This window comes from Mustela nigripes, chromosome 14, assembly GCF_022355385.1.
Source record: "Mustela nigripes isolate SB6536 chromosome 14, MUSNIG.SB6536, whole genome shotgun sequence".
In the NCBI taxonomy this organism is placed as follows: Eukaryota; Metazoa; Chordata; class Mammalia; order Carnivora; family Mustelidae; genus Mustela; species Mustela nigripes.
Window position 1 is genome coordinate 87,949,717 of NC_081570.1, and position 23,569 is coordinate 87,973,285.

Below are 23,569 nucleotides of genomic sequence, written 5' to 3' on the forward strand. Positions count from 1 at the left end.
GAGCCCGATGCGGGACTTGATCCCAGGACCCTGGGATCATGACCTGAGCGGAAAGTAGAGGCTTTAACGCACTGAGCCACTCAGGTGCCCCCATCAATTTTATTTTTAATAAATTTATTTTCTTACATAGTTTCTGCTCTAAGCAACTTATAGGAAAAGAATAAAAATGCCCAAACCACCAACTAAACAGTTTATAATATATGGGCATATTCTTCCTCTTTTCTCACATAAGGGGTTACCACCAAAATATACAATTTCCATGAAAAGGCATTATAATGCTTTTAAAAGGAAAGAACAAACACAAACAAATGCCCAAAAGTCAAAGGTTAATGATGAAATTGGCCCACCAACTGTGAAACTTTCAAAATTATTTAAATGCTGTATTAAATATAAAGAATCCTAAAAATAAATAAAATAAAATAAAATCCTAAAATAAATAGTTAAACTAGATTTTACTTTTTGAAGTAACTGTCATTTTATAGTACTTACAGAGGTGCAACTCTCAAGTACCCATTGTGATTTATATTGTTAGAAAGTTATCAAATACGTTATATTGTCTAATTATAGCCCTTAAATCTCCTAAAAGAGATTAGCAGCCAAATTTCACTTTTAGTACAATACAGATTTAAATCTATTCAAAATTCATTAGTTTCCACATAGGAAAAAAATGTAAAGCTATCTTTGATCTTTGATGACCCCATTATTTTTTGTTTTGGGACCAAGAAACATAAATCATTTTTGGTCATAAGAAAGTTGTTATAGCGAAAAGTAATATTAAAAAAATAAAAACCAAAGTTTCAGACATTTTGGCTAAAGAGTAAAGAAAAACGTTTGAAGGAAGATGGATTTCTCTCCAATTATTCTGTTGCATTTTGTTAATAAAAATAACTCAAAGAATATTGAACAAAGTATTGTCTTGGGAAAAAAAAAACAGAAGAAAATAAGAATGTCAAATAAAGGAATATTGTGTTCATTCAAGTAATATGACGGTTTTCTGTTTTTAAATCAAAACTCCACAACTGCAGTTCAACGTGGTAATTAGATCAAGAACTCTTCAAGCAATCTATGGATAGGTTAAGGTTGTGGATTTTGCAGGGAATGTCTTTTTTTACAGAATACTTTTGAAAATGCTTGACATTTGAGAGGAAAGAAACTAGGAAACAGAGCAGTTTATTAGAGACAATATTTAAAAGGTAAAACTTACTAATCAATGTTCTAAATGTAGTTAGAAACCTTTAAATGATGCTCCTGTTATTCTTAAATCACAAATGAATTGACTCTCATTTTAGAAGAGCTCAAATATATGTTTACTTCTTACTCTACAAGGAAATGCATATTTTCTAGAAACCCAATGGAAAAATTATAAAACAAAGCCACACACAGCAAGCCTAATATATTGTCATCACATGACAACGAACAAACACAAATATTATGCAGTTCACATTTGTCAAGAGGAAAAACATTCTGGTTTCCCAATGATTATCTGTGAAACTTATTAATAAATATGTTTGGGGATTATTATATAAATAGGATTTATCCTCATGTACTATACCTGTCAAGCATAAATGGGTCAAACAGAGGAAAAGGAAATAGAGAGATAGAAAGATAGAAATAGATAGATGATAGATAGGTAGATAATTGCATGGGCATATATCCATCTTAACAGTAATAACCAAAATGTATGTATTAATTTATTTAACCACTTTTTTTAAAAGATTTTATTTATTTATTTGACAGACAGAGATCACAGTAGGCAGAGAGACAAGCAGAGAGTGAGGGGGAAGCAGGCTCCCTGCTGAGCAGAGAGCCGGATGCAGGACTCGATCCCAGGACCCTGGGATCATGACCTGAGCCTAAGGCAGAGGTTTTAACCCACTGGGCCACCCAGGCACCCTTTATTTGACCACTTTAATTAACTAGTCAATACATGAAGTGCAGCTTTGACAAAGTTTTAGGATTAGCTTGAGGAAAAGTAGTCACCAAAGTAAACCTATATTTAAAACCATCCATCTTTATGCTTAAAATATGTATATTTCAAATAGTTAAAAGTAGCACTTGAGTTCTGTCATAGATGGAATGGTGGCCCCAAATCAATATATCCAATATTCAAATCTCTGGGACTTGGATGTTGCCTTATTGGGAAAAAGAGGTCTTCATAGGTGTACATTAAGTGAACGATCTTGAAATGAGATCATCCTGGATTATCCAGGTGGTCCCTAAGTATAAGGACAAGTGTCTTTATAAGAGACAGAAGAAAAGACAGAGAGAGAAAAAAAAAGGCTATGTGAAGGCAGTAGAGACTACAGATAATCAGATACAAACCAAGGACCACCCTGGGCTACCAGAAACTAGAAGAGGCAAAGATAGACTCTCCCCTAGAACTTTTGGAGGGGCTGGGGACCCTGCTGACACCTTGATTTTAGGCTCCTGGTCACAGGAACTGTAAGAGAGTAAATCTCCATTGTTTTAAGTCACCAAGTCTATAGAGATTTGTTACAGTAGCCCTAGGAAACAAATACTGTGGAAATGAGGCAAAATAAAGATGATGAAACATGTTACTACAATTCTTTTCTTTTTTTTTTTTTTTAAAGCTACAACTGGAAATTCCAACCCTTAGGGTACTGGAAATGAAATCAAAAGCTAGTCTGCATCACATATCATCCCCATTATAACTTTTAGATATACTAGGATGTCACCCTGGAAGTAACTGACTGTGCTTTCCTTTCATGACTCTGCATGCTAAAATCCTCCAATCCATAATCACCTACGCTCTCTGAGTTCCCTGCACACCAGGTACCCACATACGCCATGTCTTTCCCTTATGAAACTATATTTTAAGGATTTATCATCTTTAGGTTACAAACTGAAAGGTAATTATGTGTGATTAATTTCTACAAATGTGGAAAAAATCAAGCTAATTGTTTTACCTTTGGACCTTGTCTCCCTGGATATCCTGGTAATCCTGGAACGCCGAGTTTCCCCTAAAGTTAAAAAAAAAATAATAATGACAAATAAAAATTCTAAGTTGAATTAAGTTCCAATTATGAGTTTAGTGATTTTTCTAAAAGTCAGAACCACATATATGAATACCAGAAAGGAAGGTTTACAAGTTTTCACCATAGTTTACTTACATTATATTTCCTCATTTGAATAGGGAAAAATTGCTTTGGACATATTTCTAATTCTATAATGTTTGCTAACTTAACTTCTATGTAAGTGACTGTGCCTTCTTTGGGGACACAGAACCCTGAGATAAAGAGAATTCTAGGGCTCTTTCAGAACTCTCAAGCAGGAATAAAGAAAATGTTTTTCAACTTGAGTTTTTCAACTTAAGCAAGAATAAAGAAAAAGTTTTTCAACTGAGTTTTTCAAAATTAAAACTATTTAAAATTAGTTGATGTAGTTAGAACTGCATTTAGATTTTATCATTTCAATTAAAGTGAATCTTTTTGATAAAATTATTTCATTTCTCATTGTAAATATAAATAAAGCAAGCAATCATGAGTTATTTAACTATTTCTCACTGAGTAATTTAAATAACTACAAGAAATTCTGACCTAATTTTTGAGCAACGTTTCTTCTTTTATTAAAAATTCTGGATAAATCTGGGTAAATAGATATATCAAATGTTGCAAATTACAGCTAAATAGAGCATTAATTGTAGAGCATTAATTCGTGCAGGTGAGGACTTAAATGAACCAAAATTTTGTTCCAGTTCAATACTGCCTTTCAATCTAAAAGTGCTAAAACAAATGGTGAATTACAGCAAAGTCCAAAGAGGTGTAACAAATACCAAGAGGTTTAAAGTATTGCACTAAGAAAATTGCTCCTAGAAGAACAAAGCATTAATTTCAAAATACAGGCAGAGAGAAAACTGAATTAAATTGAATGACTTGAATCAAATATGTTTGTGGAATTTTACTGTGATTTATTTTCTTCAAGATTTTATAAAAGCACAGTTCATATATAAAATATTATTTACCAAACTCTTAGACATTAGTAAGCACATAATATCACTATTTCCAATATATATTTAAACAAAATAAGTACAAAAAAACAAAAATCCGGATAACTACAGATAATGGTATAAGATGAACAGTAACTTTATAAACAATAAATATTTTACTAGATACATCAAGGCAAGAAAACAGGAATATAGTTTATGATCCTGTTTCTAGAGATTGAACTAAAGAGTTGTCTGATTCAAGATCAACATTGCATAGGTAAGAAGACTTCAGATGGAAAATATGCAAACAAGCCCTAAAAATCTTGCTTATAATGATGTCCCTTTGGATATATTGTTATCATATCGGTTTTATGTCACTGATTTCAAGGTTAATGAAATTCTCTAATTGCGCTCACAAAGGCTTTGTGTCCTATGTTAATTACTGTATTATAATATAAACTCTTATTGACTTCAGAGTCATTTCAAAATAAATCCAGACAGAAAATTTGTTTGCATTTTCAATATGGTGATAGGCAACTTCAATAAAGGGAAAATAATAATGAAATACTAAAAATGAAGAACTGTGGAATAAAGTCCTGATGCTTCTGAAGAGATGGGGGAATCATTTACACAGAATAAAGTAGAGCAAGGATGAGAGGAAGGTTCAGAATAATCTACAGCTATTGGCACGGGAGTACTTGAAGTGGAAGGGTCATCGGGCTTTGTAAGCCCCTATTTTTGCCCACTCTTTGCTTCCCCCGCCTAAACGCAATAACATTATGCAGCAGTTCACAGGTGGCAGTTGGGAGGGTAAACCTGTAGAAGAACCACTACATCAGGAGTCCTAATGACATGAGGAAATGTTTTCTTACTTCTCTAATCACAGTGTGTGAATAATTTTTTCTTCATATATTTTTTTCATACATTTTTCTTCTGAGACACGATAGCAAGAAGGAAAATTAAAATCTTCTTAAGTGGCATGGAATTTCTGTATTTTATAGAATAATGGAGGGCTCAATACAGAAGATTTGGAAAGTAGACATACATATTATAAGAAAGGAAATCATCTGAATTACACCACCAAAAAATAATTGTTATTTATATTTTTCCTTAGTGTATGCAATAGGATAACACTTGCCACAGACATTTCTTGTTCTTTCTTAATTTAACGTCATAGTTACATTTATAAGGTGTTCACATCAATAAATACACTATGAAGGCAAAATTTCAATGTTGTGTAATATTAAATGTAAATATAAATATAATGGTTGAAAATATTTTTTAACATATTACTTACAGCACCATGGCTATGAAACCAATGAGTATTAGAATTATCTGGGGATGTTTTTTAAAACATAGCAATGCTTATGTTAACCCCAGACTAAAATTAAAGTCTTCTGAAGTTGGGCTTGGACAACAGCATTTTTTAAAAACACTTGCTCTGTGAAATGCATGTTTATGTGAAAAAAATAGAAAGTGTACATTTTGGCTTGAGGAGCAAAGATCATTCTACTTCTTCCGAAACCATAAGCTGCCCATCTTTCATTGATTTCTTGATCCTTTGTTAATCAAACTCAAATTCTTCGTCTCTAATGTGGAAGAGCTTGAATTGCTGCTGATTCTACATGGCCAAGGAGAACAGAGCGGATGGACAACAAGGGAGAGTAAAAAAGGATAATGGACCCATTTCATGGTTGTACTCGTAACAGTAAATGGATATGCTTGAAATGTCATTGAATCCTCTAGATTTCTGACATGGATGACTAAAAATATTTTAAATGACAATGAAATATCATCTGCAAGAGCACCTGGGAATTTAAAGTTGTTCACTGACCTTTTCTCCTGCTTGACCAGAAGGACCAGGATCTCCAGTTGGACCTGCTCGACCCTTAGGTCCTTCGGGGCCATCTTCTCCTCTTGGACCTACTTGACCAACTTCTCCCTGAAACACAGAGGAACATTCTTATAATTTCAAATACACTGGAGACTGAATAATAGAAATTATAGTGTATCAAAAAGTCATATTTTCCAACTCCTCATTTGTTGACTCATTTTTTTATTTAGGACAAAGAGGTGTGAAAATCTTTGATTTCATCAATCTTTCCATTAGTAAGTAAACAACTTAATATAATCTGACATTTGAAAACCTACAGAAGTCCAGTGTTGCCATGTTTCATAGTAAAGTAATTTTAATGCATCTGTGTTGCAGAAAGAAAGAAAAAAGTAAAAATCATGGTTAGATTGTGGAGGGTGACAGAATAATCAAACCCAAAATATGCCACTTGGGCATGAAGATTATTTTGAGTTGAAGGCAATTGAGAAGCAGCAGAAGCCAAAGAAGATGCTAAAAGCAAGATACAAATTTGCAAAGGAGCCATCCCTTCCCTCTCTACAACAAAGGACAAAAGTTAATCACTGGAGACTGCTAGACACCAGAGGAGTCTACATGACAAATTCTACTAATTAGCCTTTATCTAATTGCTCTTCCATATATCTACCTTCCTTCAATTTGCAGTCCTACAAACTCAAAGTCCTTTTCCTTGTCATGTCTCTAAAAATGCATTCGTGCTTTGCTAAAATCCAGATAAGCCCACATTCTAACCACCTGCTTTGAATTAATTATCATGGAGTGCTCCCGCATATACGCATGAGGCACATGCTAGAAACCTTCTGTTTGTTGTTCTCTTGTTAATCTGTCTTTTGTCAATCTAATTTTACAGGGCCCCAAACTAAGAACCTAGCAGGTTAGGAGAAAAAAGTAATTTTCCTTTCTGACAATAGCAGTTTTTGAAATCACTGTTTGGAACACATGAAAAATGTCTCCATTTTAGACTTTGGTTGTCACCTTGAAATGTGTAAGTTATTACCCCCATTCTGGAAACAGACATTACGTATTTTTTAGCGAAACAAAAATATTCTGAAGTATGCTTCTTTGATATCAGGTATTATTGTGTTAGATATAAAATAATTCTTCCCAATAAAACACAGCTTAGTTTCCTTTAGGGAACTCACATTTTTGTTTGTTTTCTAGACACTCATTACCAGAAAAAAAGTACACCACTTTTTCAATCAAAACTTCAAGATCACTAATAATGGAAGTTCAAGAAAGTTGCAGATATATGATTTCCAAGCAACACATCTGACTACAAAATTTAGAAGAAACCTATAAAACTACACCTTTTAAGCAATTTGAGCATCAACTTAGAAAAAAAATTATAAACAATACTATTCAACTTTATATACACACATGCGTATAGGCTACAGAACACATGGAAATTTAATATAATATCTGAAAGACCATATTGCTTCCATAAAAACTAACATGTCTAATTTTCACATAAAAACAAAGAAGCAAAGTCTCAGATAGTATGAATACCTTTATTTATCCTGTGCTTGCTATATTTAAATATAAGATTATACATACACACAGCACACATACAAACACACATAAGTTTATGTTCTGGTATGAATTTTCTTCTTACTTACTCTATCACCTTTAAGACCCATGTCACCTTTGAATCCTGGAAAACCATCTTCACCCTAAAAATAGAAGTAATAAAACACGTGTTGAATGATTTGTTCGAATTAAACTAAAATATGGCTATATAAAATATGAACAATGATAATTTAGGGAAAATTGTTCTGAGAAATGTGAGTCATGTTGTGAAACTTCCTTCTGTCTATTTTAACCTTTATCACCCATATGCTCTCATTTCCTATTGTTACATGGCTCTAAGTTACTCTAGGAAATTTTTCTCAAATGTATCCATTAAATCTTCTTTATCTTATGGGAAAAATAACCATTCTCTTTATAACAGCCAATATCCTATGCAATTTGAACAAAGAAAGAATAAATATTAAAATAATTTAAAAATTATCATTTTAACTTTGGAATACAAGAACATTTGACAACCAAATAAAATGTCTTTACCTTTAGATTTACTAATTCATACCAAAGAATATTATATCATATATTTTGTATCACATCCTTTAGATAAGTGCCTTCTAGCTCAACTTGTCTTCGATATTACAATCTCTTTCAGATAAAAAATAAGCAAACCGTTATTATCTTTTAGATATACACTGAGAATGCTCATTATCACAACAGACCAATAATACTGAAAATTGGGCCTTCTTTAATCAAAGAGAGCAGATATTTTGACTCTGGCAATATTTCATACCATTCTTAATGAAATCTAGACTTTTAAAACTAAGCTTTATGAACAAACTTGCTGTCTCTTAATTTCAAGAAAATTAAATAAAAAAAAATAAATTGCTAAGGAATAACCATTCAATTTTTCAATAGCATTAATTGAGCATTACTCTGTTCAGAGTACTACGGAGTATTTTGAGATATTTGTTTTAACAATAAAAACTGAAGGTATAACATTTGCATTAATTTTGGTACAAATGGAGTAGAATGGTGTTCAGAGAAGAAAGAAATGATGATGTTGATGATGATGATGATGATGGTGGTGGTGGTGGTGGTGGTGGTTCCGGTGTTTGGAGTGAGGCAAGAAGTTAACTGAAGAAGGTTTGACAGAGAAGTTAGCATCTTAATTAGGAATTAGAAAATGATGTGACTTGCAGAGTTTGGGGAAAAAACATGTCAGGTCGAGTATGTGAATAGAGATAGCAAGATTGGCACATTTACTTCCACATCCTGCTGCCAAATGAAGTCTATAAAAAACCAAAATTGATCACATCAATTTTTACTTTAAAGCACCTTAATGATTCCAAACTTCTAATTATGAATATAAGCTGCCAACCTCGCTCCCTCCTAACCATGATCTACCCTTGTTTGTTCATTTTGGCAGTCTTATCTTTGGTCTCGAATGTCCCTTTCACCCCCACCCAACAACACCCTGCCATTGAGTACGAGAAAAAACTTAATTACCTATATTTCCATTTGTAATTTTTTTTTTAGATTTTATTTATTTATTTGGGGGGTGGGCAGAGACAGAAGCAGACTCCTCACTGAGGAGGGAGCCACACACAGGGCTAGACCCCAGGATCCTGAGACATGTAATGGACTGAGCCACCCAAGCGCTCCTCCACTTATAATTCTTGCATTGGTGGCCATTATCATATTCACACCTCCAAATCCTTTATCTCCTCCATCTACCTCTGTTTACCTCCACTCTTCTTTCAAGACTCAGTTCATAATTCTGCTATGAAATTTCTCAAGACTTCAATCTCTACCCAACCCTCACCCTAAAATTAATCCCTCTATCCTGTGGGCTCCCTCTGAGCATTTACTATTTTAACAACATCCCATTCTGCACTTAGGAGATCATAGTTCTTTCTTTTACTAAATGGTAGAAGTAAAGATTTCTGTCTAATTAACCTCTACACCTCCAGTGCCTAGTACATTTTTGATCCTTTATAACCATGATATTTAATAAACGTTAACTAAATGGACATTTACTAAATGAACACACCTTAGTGTGTGTTTAGCAAGGTATGTTAAGGTCCATAAAATGTCAGATAATTATGAATATATGAGACCTAAACCTAGAAAAGGGATTCAATCTGGTATTTTGCCTAAACTTAAAAATTCTAACAGGTCTAGAAATTTCCTTTAAGACAAAGGCATGAGGTTTTCAACATTCTGGCTATAAGTAGCCATGTATGTAGGATCCTCTCTATACTGAATGCAACTGGGCAGTAATAGAGGCTTAAAAGCTGAAAATGACCATTTAACTTCCTATTGACTATTGTCTTCATTACCTTCTCCCTAGAGAGAAAGGTAATTACACAGTTGCCAAATTTAGTTTAAAGAACACTGCAATTGAAGTAAAAAAATCAATAACAGTTTTTGGGATTTTTCCAGGCAGAAATTTTTGTTTCAGGAGAAAAAATAGTGGACTAGATGCTATTTCTGTGACACTTTCATTCTCAATACATTCACAATTAGAAAATAAAGTAGAGAAGCAAGTAAGAAATAAATTAGATGACCTAAATGTTAGGTATATCCTTACAACAAGTGGTGTTTTAAAAAACAAGTGACACTATCAACTTACTAAGTTTTCCAGTCCTAAAACTATTAGGTCTACATTAATCTTCGGCAAAGAAAAAAGGAAACAGTTTTAGAATATGCGTAAAAGAGGAATTCATCTATGCCATTTGGTTCATTGGATTATGTTGCTTAAGTTCTAAGGAACACATCTATCTGAACAACGGAGAATTTTAATCCTAGTTAGGGTACTTACTATTTCACCTTTAGTTAACAATTAATGTTGTTATGTGTAAAAAGAAAAAAAAAATTCAACTTCCTTATGTCTTTAAAGATAGTCCATTATAATATGTACTCAGGAGACAAAATAAACAACAGGTATTAAAATTCATAAAGATTTAATGATTTTTCAGAGCCTAAAAATAGGGACAACTCATCCTTAGGAAAAAGTTTCCGCTAACTTTTATATAAAATTTCTCTAAACTAGATTAGATAAAATAACAGATGAAATAAAATAAAGGATAAAATAAAAGGTATAGCTGAAAAATACCTGAGCGATTTTTTTTAGGAAAAAGTTCTCATTTTATAGATTGAAAATACAACCTAGTGAAACGAGACAATGTGCCTGAGCTTACCAGTCCAGTTAGTATGAGAACTATCACTGGGACTCAGAAATTCCACTCTCAACTTAAAATTTCAGTTCTTTTTCTCCATATCTACTTGTTGCTTTTGAGACTATACACCATTGAAAACAACCAATAATCTCAAGTTGTTTTTCTACACATAAGCTGTATACATTTTCTTTTTCCTGGCTGTTTCTCTTCACATGTATCTCGTCATCTGTAATTTTATTTACCTCTGTCATATTGCCACTACCCCTTTTTCCACCAAGCTCACAACTTTCCCATCCCAATTAAACACCTTTCCTTTAAACACTGGCTTTCCTAAAAAAAAGGTTGAAAAAATGGAAGACACTTATTCCAGAGACAAATTTGAATTGATACTTAAATGTCTTAACAAGAAAAATTCCAGGGGTGCCTGGATGACTCAATCCGTTAAACGTCTGCCTTCGACACAGGTCATGATCCCGGGGTCATGGGATTGATCCCTGAGTAGGGCTCCCTGCTTGGCGAGGAGCCCGCTTCTCCCTCTCCTTCCAATTCCTGCTCTCTCTCACTATCTGTTTCTCTCTCTCAGATAAATAAATAAAATATTTTTTAAAAATCAAGAAAAATTCCACAGATGATACATATATGTGTGCACAGGTCACCTGCAAATAATTACAAGTTCAACCCTATTTGATCAGTCATTGTGCTCAGCAAGACATTATATCCTCAAGTTCTTCTGTGATGGTAAGAATGAATTGGGATTCCCATTAAAGTAGCTGAGTTCATTTCAAACGCATGACATTTTTCATAAAATAGAACTGAATATAACTGCATAACTTGACAATGTGTCAGTTACTTTTTATTTTTTTAGAAAAATAAAATACAATGGATAGAAGTCCATCCTTTTTTGTTATCCATTCCTTATTGATGTCAAATCCACATAAGGTGCTGTGTCTGTGTGTGTCTGTGTCTGTGTGTGTCTGTGTCTGTGTGTATGTCTGTGTCTGTGTGTATGTCTGTGTCTGTGTTTGTAACATTATGCCTATGGGAATAAAGTTATCCTTAAAACCAAATTTACATTAATTTTTCAACAAAGCTACAAATATTTTATTTTAAACTCTAACTTTTAAATGTAATATTATAGTAAGCATTAACAATACTGACTGTGAGTAATGCCATTTTATTTTAACATAATCACTGAAGGATTTGGGGGATCTACACTGACATTAAGCATCTATGTAAAAAACAAAATCTCAATTTCTGTTTCTTTGTCCAAAGACAAGCATGGGGCACCTGGGTGGCTCGGTCGTTAAGCATCTGCCTTCGGTTCAGGTCATGATCCCAGAACCCTGGAATTGAGTCCTACTTCGGGTTCCCTGCTCAGCAGGAAGCCTGTTTCTCCCTCTCCCACTCCCCCTGCTTGTGTCCCCTCTCTCGCTCTCTTTCTGTCAAACAAAGACAAACTACAAATGCTCTATAAAAAATCCCACATTCTTTTATCCACTTCTGCCTAGTTTTAATGTTTATTTCCTTCCCATTAATACTTTTGCTTTGCATACAGTATAATGTATAAAGACTTCCTCTTCCTCCAATGGACTTAGGGTACTTCTAACTTTTGTACTGCATTCCAGCTTAAGAATTTGGAGGATTTTAGCAAAGAAAGAAAGGAATAAACATTCCTCTGTTATGCATACAACTAGATATTGTGTAAATCCTGTCATTAATTTATTTATAAAACAACTCTATGTTTTATAAAAGATAAACACATGTAAGAAAAAAAGGATACAGAATTAATTCTATTTATGACATATCTTTGCTTCTGTTCTATAATTTAGTCCTCACCCCAAGGTATAATCTTTTTTCAAAAAAGAAAATCAGGCTTTCATTGTCTGGTATCAAGTAATTATTTAATATATTGGGAAAGGAAATGTCTGTTGAATAAATTTAAATTTGGGGGGCTAATAGATATATGGCAATTAAAATCACCTAAATAAATTATATTTTACCTTTTCACCTTTAGAGCCTTTGAGACCTCTGACACCATCTGCTCCCTATGGAATAAATTAGAAAACTTAAATGATTATAATATTTTACATTCAAATTAAATGGTGTGAAAAAAAATAACATTTACCTTTACTCCCCGGGGACCAGGGTAGCCAATAGGACCCTGTGGGCCAGGAGGACCCTAAAAAAGACCCATTGTTATTTAAATATATAATACATTGAAAGTGCTATTCATTCACACACTATAATTTTACCAAATAATCTACAAGAATATGGCATTTTTCTACTGTTGGTAGAGATGACCAAAGTAAGAGATTTTCTCTTAGACATAAGGTGACAGAGCATTTACATGGATACTTTGTAACATACCAGAGCACCCTTTTCTCCAGACTGGCCTTCTTTTCCAGGATGACCCTATATTTAGGAAAACATAATACTGTTAAGATTCAATATTAATGGTAGTCTATAACATTATGAAGTTTTTTCCTTTCTTTTTTTAATTTTTCTAATCTAATGTTGCAAAAGATACTGAACCTTTTGCACCGGGACATATGGCTTTAAATGACATTGGAAATTGTAGCATTTTGAAGGAAACATAACAAGGTTATATTTCATGGATATGTTTCACCAACTACATAATGTATTTGAAAGTCTGGAAAAAGTACATGAAACAATACAGAATGTTCATCAACAATTCAATCCCAGTATCAATTAGTTCTTGTTTCAATATAACTTCTATTTTGCATATTGATCAAATAATCAAACATGCATCTTTAAAAGGCAGCTAAGGCATATGAATGGGACATTAGAAAACATAGCAAGATCACAAATACTGAAAGTGTTAATAACAAAATTATTGAAAGTCAGTAAGCAAAAATGTTTAACTCCATCACAATTATATCCAGTAAAAATTTTAGATCTCAGCTAAATATATAAGTAGTTTGAGGAGAAAAAAATAAGTGTAAATAACAAATTTTTTAAAATAACAATTGCTGAAATGTTGAGGTGGTTCAGTCAGGTGGACATTTGGTTCAGGTCATGATCCCAGGGTCCTGGGATCCAGACCTATGTCTGGCTTCCTGCTCGGTGGGGAGCCTGCTTCTCCCTCTCCTACTGCCTGTACTCTCTCTCAGTATCTCTGTCACTATCTCTGTCTTTCTCTCTCAAACAAACAAACAAATAAATAAATAAGATCTTTAAAGAAAATCAGTTACAGATATAATTACACATTTTTATTATTATGCATTGGGTATAATTACATGGTATTTCTAGCATATAGAAATTTCTGAAGGTTGGAGAATTTTTATGGAAGATGGTTAAGGAAATTTACAAATGGTGAGAAATTACTCCTGGACCCTCAGGAAACATGGACTTTAAGAGAGAATGGGAAAATGCTTTCCATGGGGAAAAAAAAAAGACCACAAGAAATGTATACCAATAAAGACATTTTGAGCATCCCGAGAGAAAGGGAGTAGATCTATTTGCCTGGAACTGATGGTTTATGAGGAAGTAGGACAATCTTGAGATTCTGGCATCAGAGTACTAGAATGAGTTTATCCAAGGACTACTGAATGATCCTTAAAGATTTTGTAATATGTAAGTGACATGATGAAATGGTATTTTAGAGGGATCAATGTTTCATTACTGGTTCAATTTGTTTTTATCACTGACTTCAGAAAATCTACTTCTAAAATACATGTGAACCAGGGCGCCTGGGTGGCTCAGTGGGTTAAAGCCTCTGCTTTCGACTCAGGTCATGATCCCAGGATCCTAGGATCGAGCCCCGCATCAGGCTCTCAGAGAGCCTGCTTCCTCCTCTCTCTGCCTGCTTCTCTGCCTACTTGTGATCTTTGTCTGTCAAATAAATAAATTAAAAAAAAAACCTTTAAAATACATGTAAAATCTATTTTTGAAGATAATTTATAGAAATTTTAATGACAAGTAACTATTACTTACAGGAGGACCATCAGCTCCAGGAAGTCCTGCAAGGCCTGGTTTTCCTTGTGGACCCTTTCAGATAGAAAAAAAGAATATTCTATTTTAAAAAGTGAGAATAATGAAAAGTCTGACTTTTACATAGGAATATACTATTAATAAAATTCTTAATAATTCTCTAGCTTTTATCTATAGGCGATAAACATTTAAATGACTTTTAGATATATGAAGAAAACATTGTATTGAGATAAATGAAAACCAAATCTGACATATGCCAAAAGCATGCTAGTTTTTCACCTGCTTTATAGTCCTAAATGTATCTTTTTTTAAATTTACAAATTAGTTTTTGCCTACCATAGTAAACTAGAACTTAGAGAATAAAAAGAAAAACAATATAGGTCAGGAATATATGGATTTATACCATTGAAGAAGTAAACATTGCATATTTCCACCAAAGAAATTAATAAGTGCTAATTCAAATAATGATACAGTAACACTCATGGAACAAAACTAATTATTCAAATGTTTTAAGAAATATATCATAATGTGACACTTATTCATAGGACACAAAGAAAAACAAATCTAATATTTTGATGTCAAGGGACATAACCTAATGTGCAACTATTAACCCCAAGTAACTATTCAACTCATTACTCTAGTTTCTTTTTGACCATGGATGGTTTCAAACGTCTTGTAACATGCCATTACTACAGTAGGAACATGGTAAGAATGACTACCACAAGAAGTAAACTTTTCTTGATAGGAAGACAGCCATTCTGCTGAGAATAATTAACTTCTCAGGGCTCCAGAACCCAAACAATTATTGCTTACTGGTCAAGTAATTAGGCAGAATTTAGAAACAATTAAAAGGGAAAAGCTATATAAGCAAGCCTAGGTACTGGACACAATATCCGTTTCCATTCCTAGAGAGTATTTAGGAAACGTGTTATATTTATACAGACTGATAATCAAGAGTTTACAAGAGGTGTAACTTAAATCACAACAGAACAACAAAAAATTTGACAATAACCTTTAAACTGAACAATTTATATTTTCTAACCGAAGATAACTACATCTCACTTAAAGATTTAAATGTTTCCATTTACCACTCTTCAAAGTCAGTTTTAGTCAAGTAATCTAACATGTAATAACTATTGTAAACGATTATATTTTTAATGGTAATATTCTGTCTATCACATAAATTACATTTTGCTCTCAAGACAGTGGTCCTATTTCTTCAAAATGAGATGTAAAGTACAAATGCAGAACTATTCCATTAATTATTCTTATCAGCAACTGTGATATTTTATGACAATAAACTATAAGCAATACTACATGGATTTTCTATTGTTGCTATATTTAAGGAACTAGAAATATTAAAAATCTTGAGCTATAAATAGATTTTTTTTTAAAAATTAAGTTAACTATTTTGACTGGTGTGAGGTATTATCTCACTGTAGTTTTGATTTGTAGTTCTCTGATGATGAGTGATGTTTTCATGTGTCTCTTTGCCATCTGGAATCTTCTTTGGGAAAGTGTCTATTCATGCCTTTTGCCCATTTCTTAATGGATTATTTGAGTTTTGGGGGGGAAGTCGAGTTGGTAAGTTCTTTATATTTTTTGCATACTAACATTTCATCAAATATGTCATTTGTAAATATCTTCTCCCATTCTGTAGGTTGCCTTTTAGTTTTGTTGACTGTTTCTTTTCACTGTGCAGAAGCTTTTAATTTTTATGAAGTATCAATAGTTTATTTTTGCCTGTGCTTCCCTTGCTTTAGGAGACATAGTTAGTAAGAACCTGATGTTTATAGTAGCATTATCAACAATAGCCAAATTATGGAAAGAGCCCAAATGTCCATCGACTGAAGAATGGATAAAGAAAATGTGGTATATATATCTATATCTATATATATACCTATATATATGTATATGTACACCACATCTATATATGTGTATACATATATATGTGTATGTATATGGATATATAAAAACACACATATATACATATATAAAAATGTGGAATATTAACCATAAAGAAGAATGAAATCTTGCCACTTTCAATAACATGGATGGAGCTACAGAGTATTAAGCTAAGTGAAAAAGTAATTTACTCAGAGAAAGACAAATAGCATGTGATTTCACTCATATGGAGAATTTAAGAAACAAAAGAGATGAACATGGGGGAAAAAAGGAAACAGAGGCAAACCGAGAAAGAGACTCTTATCTATGGAGCACAAACTGATAATTACTGGAGGGCAGCTTAGTGGGCAGATGGGATAAACAGGTGAGGAGGGGATGAAGGAGTGGACTTGTCACAGTGAGTACCAGGTGTTGTATTGTACACTGCACTGTATGGTAACTAGCTGGAATTTAAATGAAAACTCGGAGAAAAAAAAAGTTAAAATCAATCCACCTCTTTCAGAATGGAAGCTCCGTGATAGCACAACATTCTGTCTTCTTTCTCAACTACCTGTTGTTTCCTTGGAGGGCTGGGACTTAAGTTGAATGCATGAATATCATATTATATTTTTTTAGATTTTAATAAAATAATGAAAATGTATTGTGTTTCTATGCATTATGTTAAATAATTTATAGGTAGATAGGTAGGTAGATACACAGTCTTTTTTTTTTTTTTAATGGATATACAGTCCATTTTAAGCCTCAAACAATTTCATGAAGTATCATTGTCTAAAGAGTTTGGGTAAATTAGCCAATGTTAATACGTGACAGAGCTAGAGTATAAGTGAACACAGATCCATACCATGTTTCAAAGGCCTTGCCTTTGAAATTTACTTTGTGTCTTGTTATTTCATTCTTAACTCATAGAGTTACATAATACTATTTGTTTTCTCTAAAGCAATTAATATATGAGTGATATAAATACTGACATCAATCAAGCTATAGAAAATATTCAGTATATTCATGTTATCAAAATGTTAGAATAAAGAATATAGTTGTTTTATAATTTAGTTAATTAACACATTTATAAAATATCTTATCACAAATATAATAAAAGCACAGGCTATAATAACTTACGACAAAAATATACAAGTTAGGGGAAATTTAAAACATATGACCATATTTACATTTTATATGTCAGATTAGACCATGGTCCAGTTGGATACAGCATTTACCAAGATTTGGGAGATAAGGCTCTCAAGCCAGAACGAATAGAATACAGTGTATCATAAAGAAAATAAAACTAATATAGATGCAAAATAAAAATATATATGCAGTATAAATAGAACATGTTTCTCTCATGTTCTTGAGTTCCTTTCTTTTTTTGATGAAAAGAGACTGTCTTTGAACCCACAAGCTGCATACATTCCGATTGGAAAAAGAAGCTGCTTGGGCTGAAGACAGCTGTCTTCCCACCACAAGTACAGTGAACCAGTTGCTATATTTGACCTTTGGCTCAACAAACATAATGCAGGTATACTATTTTACCTTAAAACCAAATTCCTCTTAGGAATTTAATGCATGGTAGATAATTTAACAGACATGCTCAAACACAATTTATTAGAAATACAGTAGACTCGTGATGAGCTAATCTAAAATATGGTAAAAGATGTCCAAGTTAAAATTTCTGGTCTAAAGTAAAAATTTGAAATCACTTTTGGCACATCTTTGATTCATGGGGCACTTTCCAACAGATCTCTTTGCTATATAGGAAATATGCACAAAAAAGTAGCTTAAAGATCACTTAAAGTTGATGTTAACTCTCACAACATAATAATAAAATAAGTAACTCAATTAAAATATTATCAAAGTATTTGAATTGGTATTTTACCAAAGAAGATATAGAAATAGCCAATAAGCACATGAAAAGATGCTCTACATCACTAGTGATTAGGGGAATGAAACTAATGCTACAATAGGATACCATTTCATGCTGAGAAGAGTGACCATAATTAAGAAGGAAAGCAAACATCCATGAAGATCTGGAGAAACTAGAACTCTCCTACATTGCTAAAAGGAAGGAAATAATGGTGCAATTACTTGGAAAATAGTTTGGAAGCTTCTTCAAATGTTAAGCATTAAATTTACCATATAGCCCAGAAATGCCACTTCTAGGTGCCTACCCAAGAGAAATCAAAATATGTCCACACAAAGACCTATATGCAAATATTTATAGAAGCACTGTTCATAACAGTTCAAAAGAGTAAACAACTCATAAGTCCATCAACTGCTAAATAAGTAACAAAATGTAGTATATTCCATTAATGGAATGCATTTGGCAATAAAAAGGAGCAAAAGTATTGATGTATGCCACAACATGAGTAAACCTTGAAAACTTTATGCCAAATGAAAGAAGCCAAACACAAAGGCCACATATTACATCCATTTACGTGATTAAATTCATATTTTAAATTCATTCATAGGTTTCATTGATATTAAATGTCCAGAAAAGGCAAATCTACAGAGACAGAAAGCAAATTAGTGGTTGTCTAAATCTGTGCATTGAACAGAGAGTGCAAATAGACATAAGGTTTCTTTCTGAGGTGGTATAAATATCTAAAATTTTGATTGTGACTGAGGGTTACGGAAGGGAGGGGAGTGAAGGGTTGGGATAACTGGGTGATGAGTACTGAGGAGACATGTGTGGTGATGAGCACTGAGAGTTCTATGCAACTAATGAATCATTGAACACTACATCAAAAACTAATGATGTACTATATGCTGGCTAATTAAACAAAATAATAAAAAATAAATAAAATAAAAAAATTCATGAAAAAAATTTGATTGTGGCACAGATCTGTAAATTTACTAAAACCTACTGACAAGTACACAGAATGAGTGAAATTTTATGATGTGAAATTATACCCCAATAAAGCGGCTTATTTAAAAAAAAATAACATGTTTACAGAAAACAATGAACAAGGGGAAAAATTATTAAAAAGAACCAGCTAACAATGTACTGTACCTACAGAGGACAGGAACTATTACTTAAGGAATCCAGCAGAAGAAATCAGGGAGAAAGACATCTCTTTAATTAAAGATTTATTCTTGTTTTGGTCTAGACATTGAGTTATTAACAAGAACATCCTTTGCCATTTATACATGAAAAATGGTGAAAATGATAACTTCACAATTTTCCCTTAGTCAGATCTTGCTAGAAACCCTTTGTCGCAGGCAAACCGAATGACATTTTTTTAAACAATGAGAAAGAAAAGAACCAAAATGAAGAGAAAACACTCCATTCATACTACTGCATTTCTAAAATTAATATAGCTGAGAATGTCACATTTGGAAGCTATCCAAATGGAACTATGTGAATTTTATCATTTATAGTTCAGAGATGTATGAATGACTTCCCCCCTCTCATGGTACTCTCAAGGTTTTACTCCATATTAATTTCTTATGTGCTGAGCCATCTTGACATCTTATCAAAAACAGAAGGCAGGCTTTGCTTCTGCCTAAGGTTGACAACACAAAATTGGTGACCAGGCATTACCAGAACCACAGAGACCAGGCATTACCAGAACCACAGAGTAACTTACTTTTTCACCAGGAGGACCAATTGGACCTTGTGGACCAGGAAGACCCTATGTGAAAAGAATTTATTTCATATGTCAGGAACTGCATCATAAGAATACATTTTTTAAATAGAAAAATAACTTCCCTTGAAATGAGTCCTGAGAATCTATATACATTCCCCACATTTCCCAGAAAGTTTTGGAACACTGTGAGGCATTTTACACAGGCTACCCTTCTGGCAGTGGGACTGTAATACGATCCTAGTCAGAACCCTTCTGCAGGTGTGGCTATTCGTGCTGGCATTTCATGAACACTGAATGACTCATTTTATTCTTGGAAAAAAGGGGCCTCTGCAAATTTGTTCAAATTTTTCAAAAAGGAAAAAAAAGAATTATCTTCCTTCTTTCACGTTGCAAACATTTTTAACCCGATCCAGGAATGCTAAGGCTGTCTATGCTCTCATGAAAAGAAACCATCCTACCACAATATCTAAAGGAGCTGAGGTGGCTTGGACTTACCTGAGGTCCTGGATTCCCTTGCTGACCTGGAGGCCCAGGCTCTCCTTGGGGACCCTGCCAGAGAAAAATAGAGTCTTTAATAGGGTTATTTCACATAGTTCTTTTTTTTTCTTCTCAATTGAAAAACAGTCCCCAAATCAGTTTTCCCTATGGAGAATCTGGAAAAATCTCATAAATATTAGTGCTAGCAGAAGCTAATGGACTTAGCAAACTGTCGTAAGAAATTTTTTAGATTTAGCAACAAAAGTGGTTTGTTAGTACCTAGATTGCAGAAATGAGTTATTTTACAGATGGTTTCTACATACCATGTTTCCTTTTGGTCCTGGGGGGCCATCTACACCTGCAATACCCTTCGATAAAGAAAAAAAAATTTTGTAGACATATTTACATATATGCAAATATTTTATATAAGTAATTACATATTAATATATATGGATATTTATACATTGAAATGCTACAACAGAATTTTTTTTTTTTAAATTAACCTAATACTATGACAACCACTAGACTAGAGTAACTAAAAATCATTTTAGGATTTAGAGATGAGGAAAAAGGCAAGATCTATACTCTTCTATCCAAGTCCCCATGGTATTCATAACAGCATTTTCCATTGTATGTTAGAAATTTAACATGAAACAAATAAAGTAGATAAACTAAAAAGAAGACAAAAGAAAGAAGGAGTATGGGGGAGAATATAATAGATTTAACTGATAGGCAGCATCTTAGAATACAACAAAGCAGTAAATACCTTGCTCTCTACTGAAAGCTTTTGTGGTCTTAAGCTTTAAAATGTCTGAAAACAAGCTTTTCCTAGAAAATCCGGAATATCTGGGGGCGCCTGGGTGGCTCAGTGTGTTAAGTATCTGCCTTCGGCTCAGGTCATGATCTCAGGGTCCTGGGATGGAGCTCTGCATTGGGCTCTCTGCTCAGTGGGGAGCCTGCTTCCCACCCCTCCCTCTCCCACCTGCCCCTCCGCCTTGTGATCTTTGTCTGTCAAATAATTAAATAAATAAGATCTCTAAAAAAAGGAGCGCCTGGGTGGCTCAGTGGATTAAGCTGCTGCCTTCGGCTCAGGTCATGATCTCAGTGTCCTGGGATCGAGCCCCGCATCAGGCTCTTTGCTCAGCGGGAGCCTGCTTCTCTCTCTCTCTCTGCCTGACTCTCCGCCTACTTGTGATCTCTCTCTCTGTCAAATAAATAAATAAAATCTTTAAAAAAAAAATCTTTAAAAAAATTTGTTTTAATATTTCCAACAATACATACAGGCTGCCCGGTAGGTCCTGGAGTTCCCCTTGGTCCCAGCAGACCTCGTGGACCCTAGAAGGAAAAAAAAATGTCCTCATAATAAATGCCCTCAAAATACATTTCTTCATCCAAAGAAATTTTAATGTAATGTTTAGAGTAAAAATATCTCTACAGCTTCTATTAACACACTGCCTGTGGGGTTTAAAATACCTTTTTTATGTAAGACAAATATCTCATATTTGACTCTCATATCTGACTGATATGGTATCTCATATCTGACTGATCTAAAAGTCAGAATGGGTAACAGGGAGTTTTAGCACATACACTGTAGATCTTTGAATCTATAAATTTGCATATGAGTCACTTGGAAAATTTTAAAAATGGAAATAGCTTAATATTTTTTGTCACTTTTGTGTCATTTTTTTATTTAAATGGCAACACTGAATCTTATTAAATCTTGTTATTCAATCAGATAGACTATACAAATTGAAAAATCCTAATTTACTTGTTTTATATTAGGTAAATTTCTTCTTGAGATAATATTCTTAAAGGGAAAGAAACAAAGAGGTGTTTAAACAAACTACCTATGTGGATAATAGAAATCATTTTCTTAAGAGATTTTTTAAAATTATTATTCTTGAAACATAATCAGTTTCTTCTCTTCTTTTTCCCCCTCCACCATCTGCTCCACCTTCTTTTCCTTCCTTAGAAAAATGAATATAGTAATGTACTGCCTCTCCCATTCCCTTGAGCTATTATGCCTTTAAGTTGACAGGCTCTATAATGTGACAAGCTGGGACTGAAATTAAGAGGCCTGGCTCTAGTCTGGTCTTTTGATTAACTTGCTTTGGGTAAACCTTCCCAAATCAGTTTCCTCATTTGTACAATTCAATGGAAAAACAATATAATCTAGCACATTTTATCCCTATATCTGATATATATTAGGCACCTAAGTTTTTGTTTCTTCTGGTTGTAAGATCCATTTATCCTAAATACATAAATAAATTCTGGAGTTATTGATGATATTAAAAAATAAGATAAAACAAAGAAACAGCAACAAAAACTAGGTAAGATTTTTGGCTGAAAAGATGTTCTATTCCACATTTCTTTCAATTGACTAAGAGTTTTTCTATAACAAAGCTCTAAGCACCTTCTTTGAAATTGTTTTCCCATAACAATTACCTGGTTAGTTAGCTTACATAAGACTGTATTGCCACCTGAGTTTATTATTGACTTTGTACACCAGTCACTATTCTTCCAAAACAGAGTATTATTTTAAAAAGAAAGGAAGTTGCTTACAGCTTCACCTGGAAGACCCCTTGGTCCTATTTCTCCATCTTCTCCCTGTCATTGACAAAATAAATGGGAGGGTAAAACAATTAGACAATGTATCGACTCTTTGTTCTCTTACATTTTCATTTCAAATATTTACTAAAAGAAATTAAGTTTAATATACCCTCATTCCATCTTCTCCAGGAGGACCAGGAGGACCTTGGGGACCCCGTTCACCCTATTAAATAAATATAAATATGATCAGAAAATGAAATAAAGCAGAATGTTTAAAAGTCTATCCTACAGCTATCCTGCTGAATGTACAGACAACTTGGCAGGAAAATGTATACTTCCTTTGTCCTTCTCAGAACACTGCAGAGATTAATCATAATTTTACATTAACTGACTTTATATATGACTGTGCTAGAAAAAAAAAAAAAAAGTTCCTTCAATTTTTAAAACAAAAAGGTTTGGAAAAAAAAATACCTAAAATGATTTTCACATAATTGTTACAAACTATATCATGTAGAAAATTATTTTGCTGAAGATTGTTTTAAACTGAGATACACTTCGGTGATTTTAATTTAATTTAAATTTTTTATGC

The 23,569-nt window shown here is 33.2% G+C and overlaps 1 protein-coding gene across 1 annotated transcript in view; it reads right to left on the reverse strand.

Annotated features, from left to right (window-relative positions):
- The window catches only part of COL11A1 (collagen type XI alpha 1 chain), a 207,965-nt gene that overhangs the window by 89,024 nt on the left and 95,372 nt on the right, over positions 1-23,569 (reverse strand). Inside the window, exons 19-31 of the mRNA XM_059377355.1 lie at positions 23,150-23,203; positions 22,993-23,037; positions 21,712-21,765; positions 20,754-20,798; positions 20,449-20,502; positions 19,954-19,998; positions 14,471-14,524; positions 12,884-12,928; positions 12,642-12,695; positions 12,517-12,561; positions 7,433-7,486; positions 5,781-5,888; positions 2,928-2,981 (exon numbers count right to left, since the gene is read on the reverse strand). Of these exons, the coding sequence (XP_059233338.1) occupies positions 2,928-2,981; positions 5,781-5,888; positions 7,433-7,486; positions 12,517-12,561; positions 12,642-12,695; positions 12,884-12,928; positions 14,471-14,524; positions 19,954-19,998; positions 20,449-20,502; positions 20,754-20,798; positions 21,712-21,765; positions 22,993-23,037; positions 23,150-23,203 (711 nt within the window). The remainder of the gene's footprint in view (positions 1-2,927; positions 2,982-5,780; positions 5,889-7,432; positions 7,487-12,516; positions 12,562-12,641; positions 12,696-12,883; positions 12,929-14,470; positions 14,525-19,953; positions 19,999-20,448; positions 20,503-20,753; positions 20,799-21,711; positions 21,766-22,992; positions 23,038-23,149; positions 23,204-23,569) is intronic.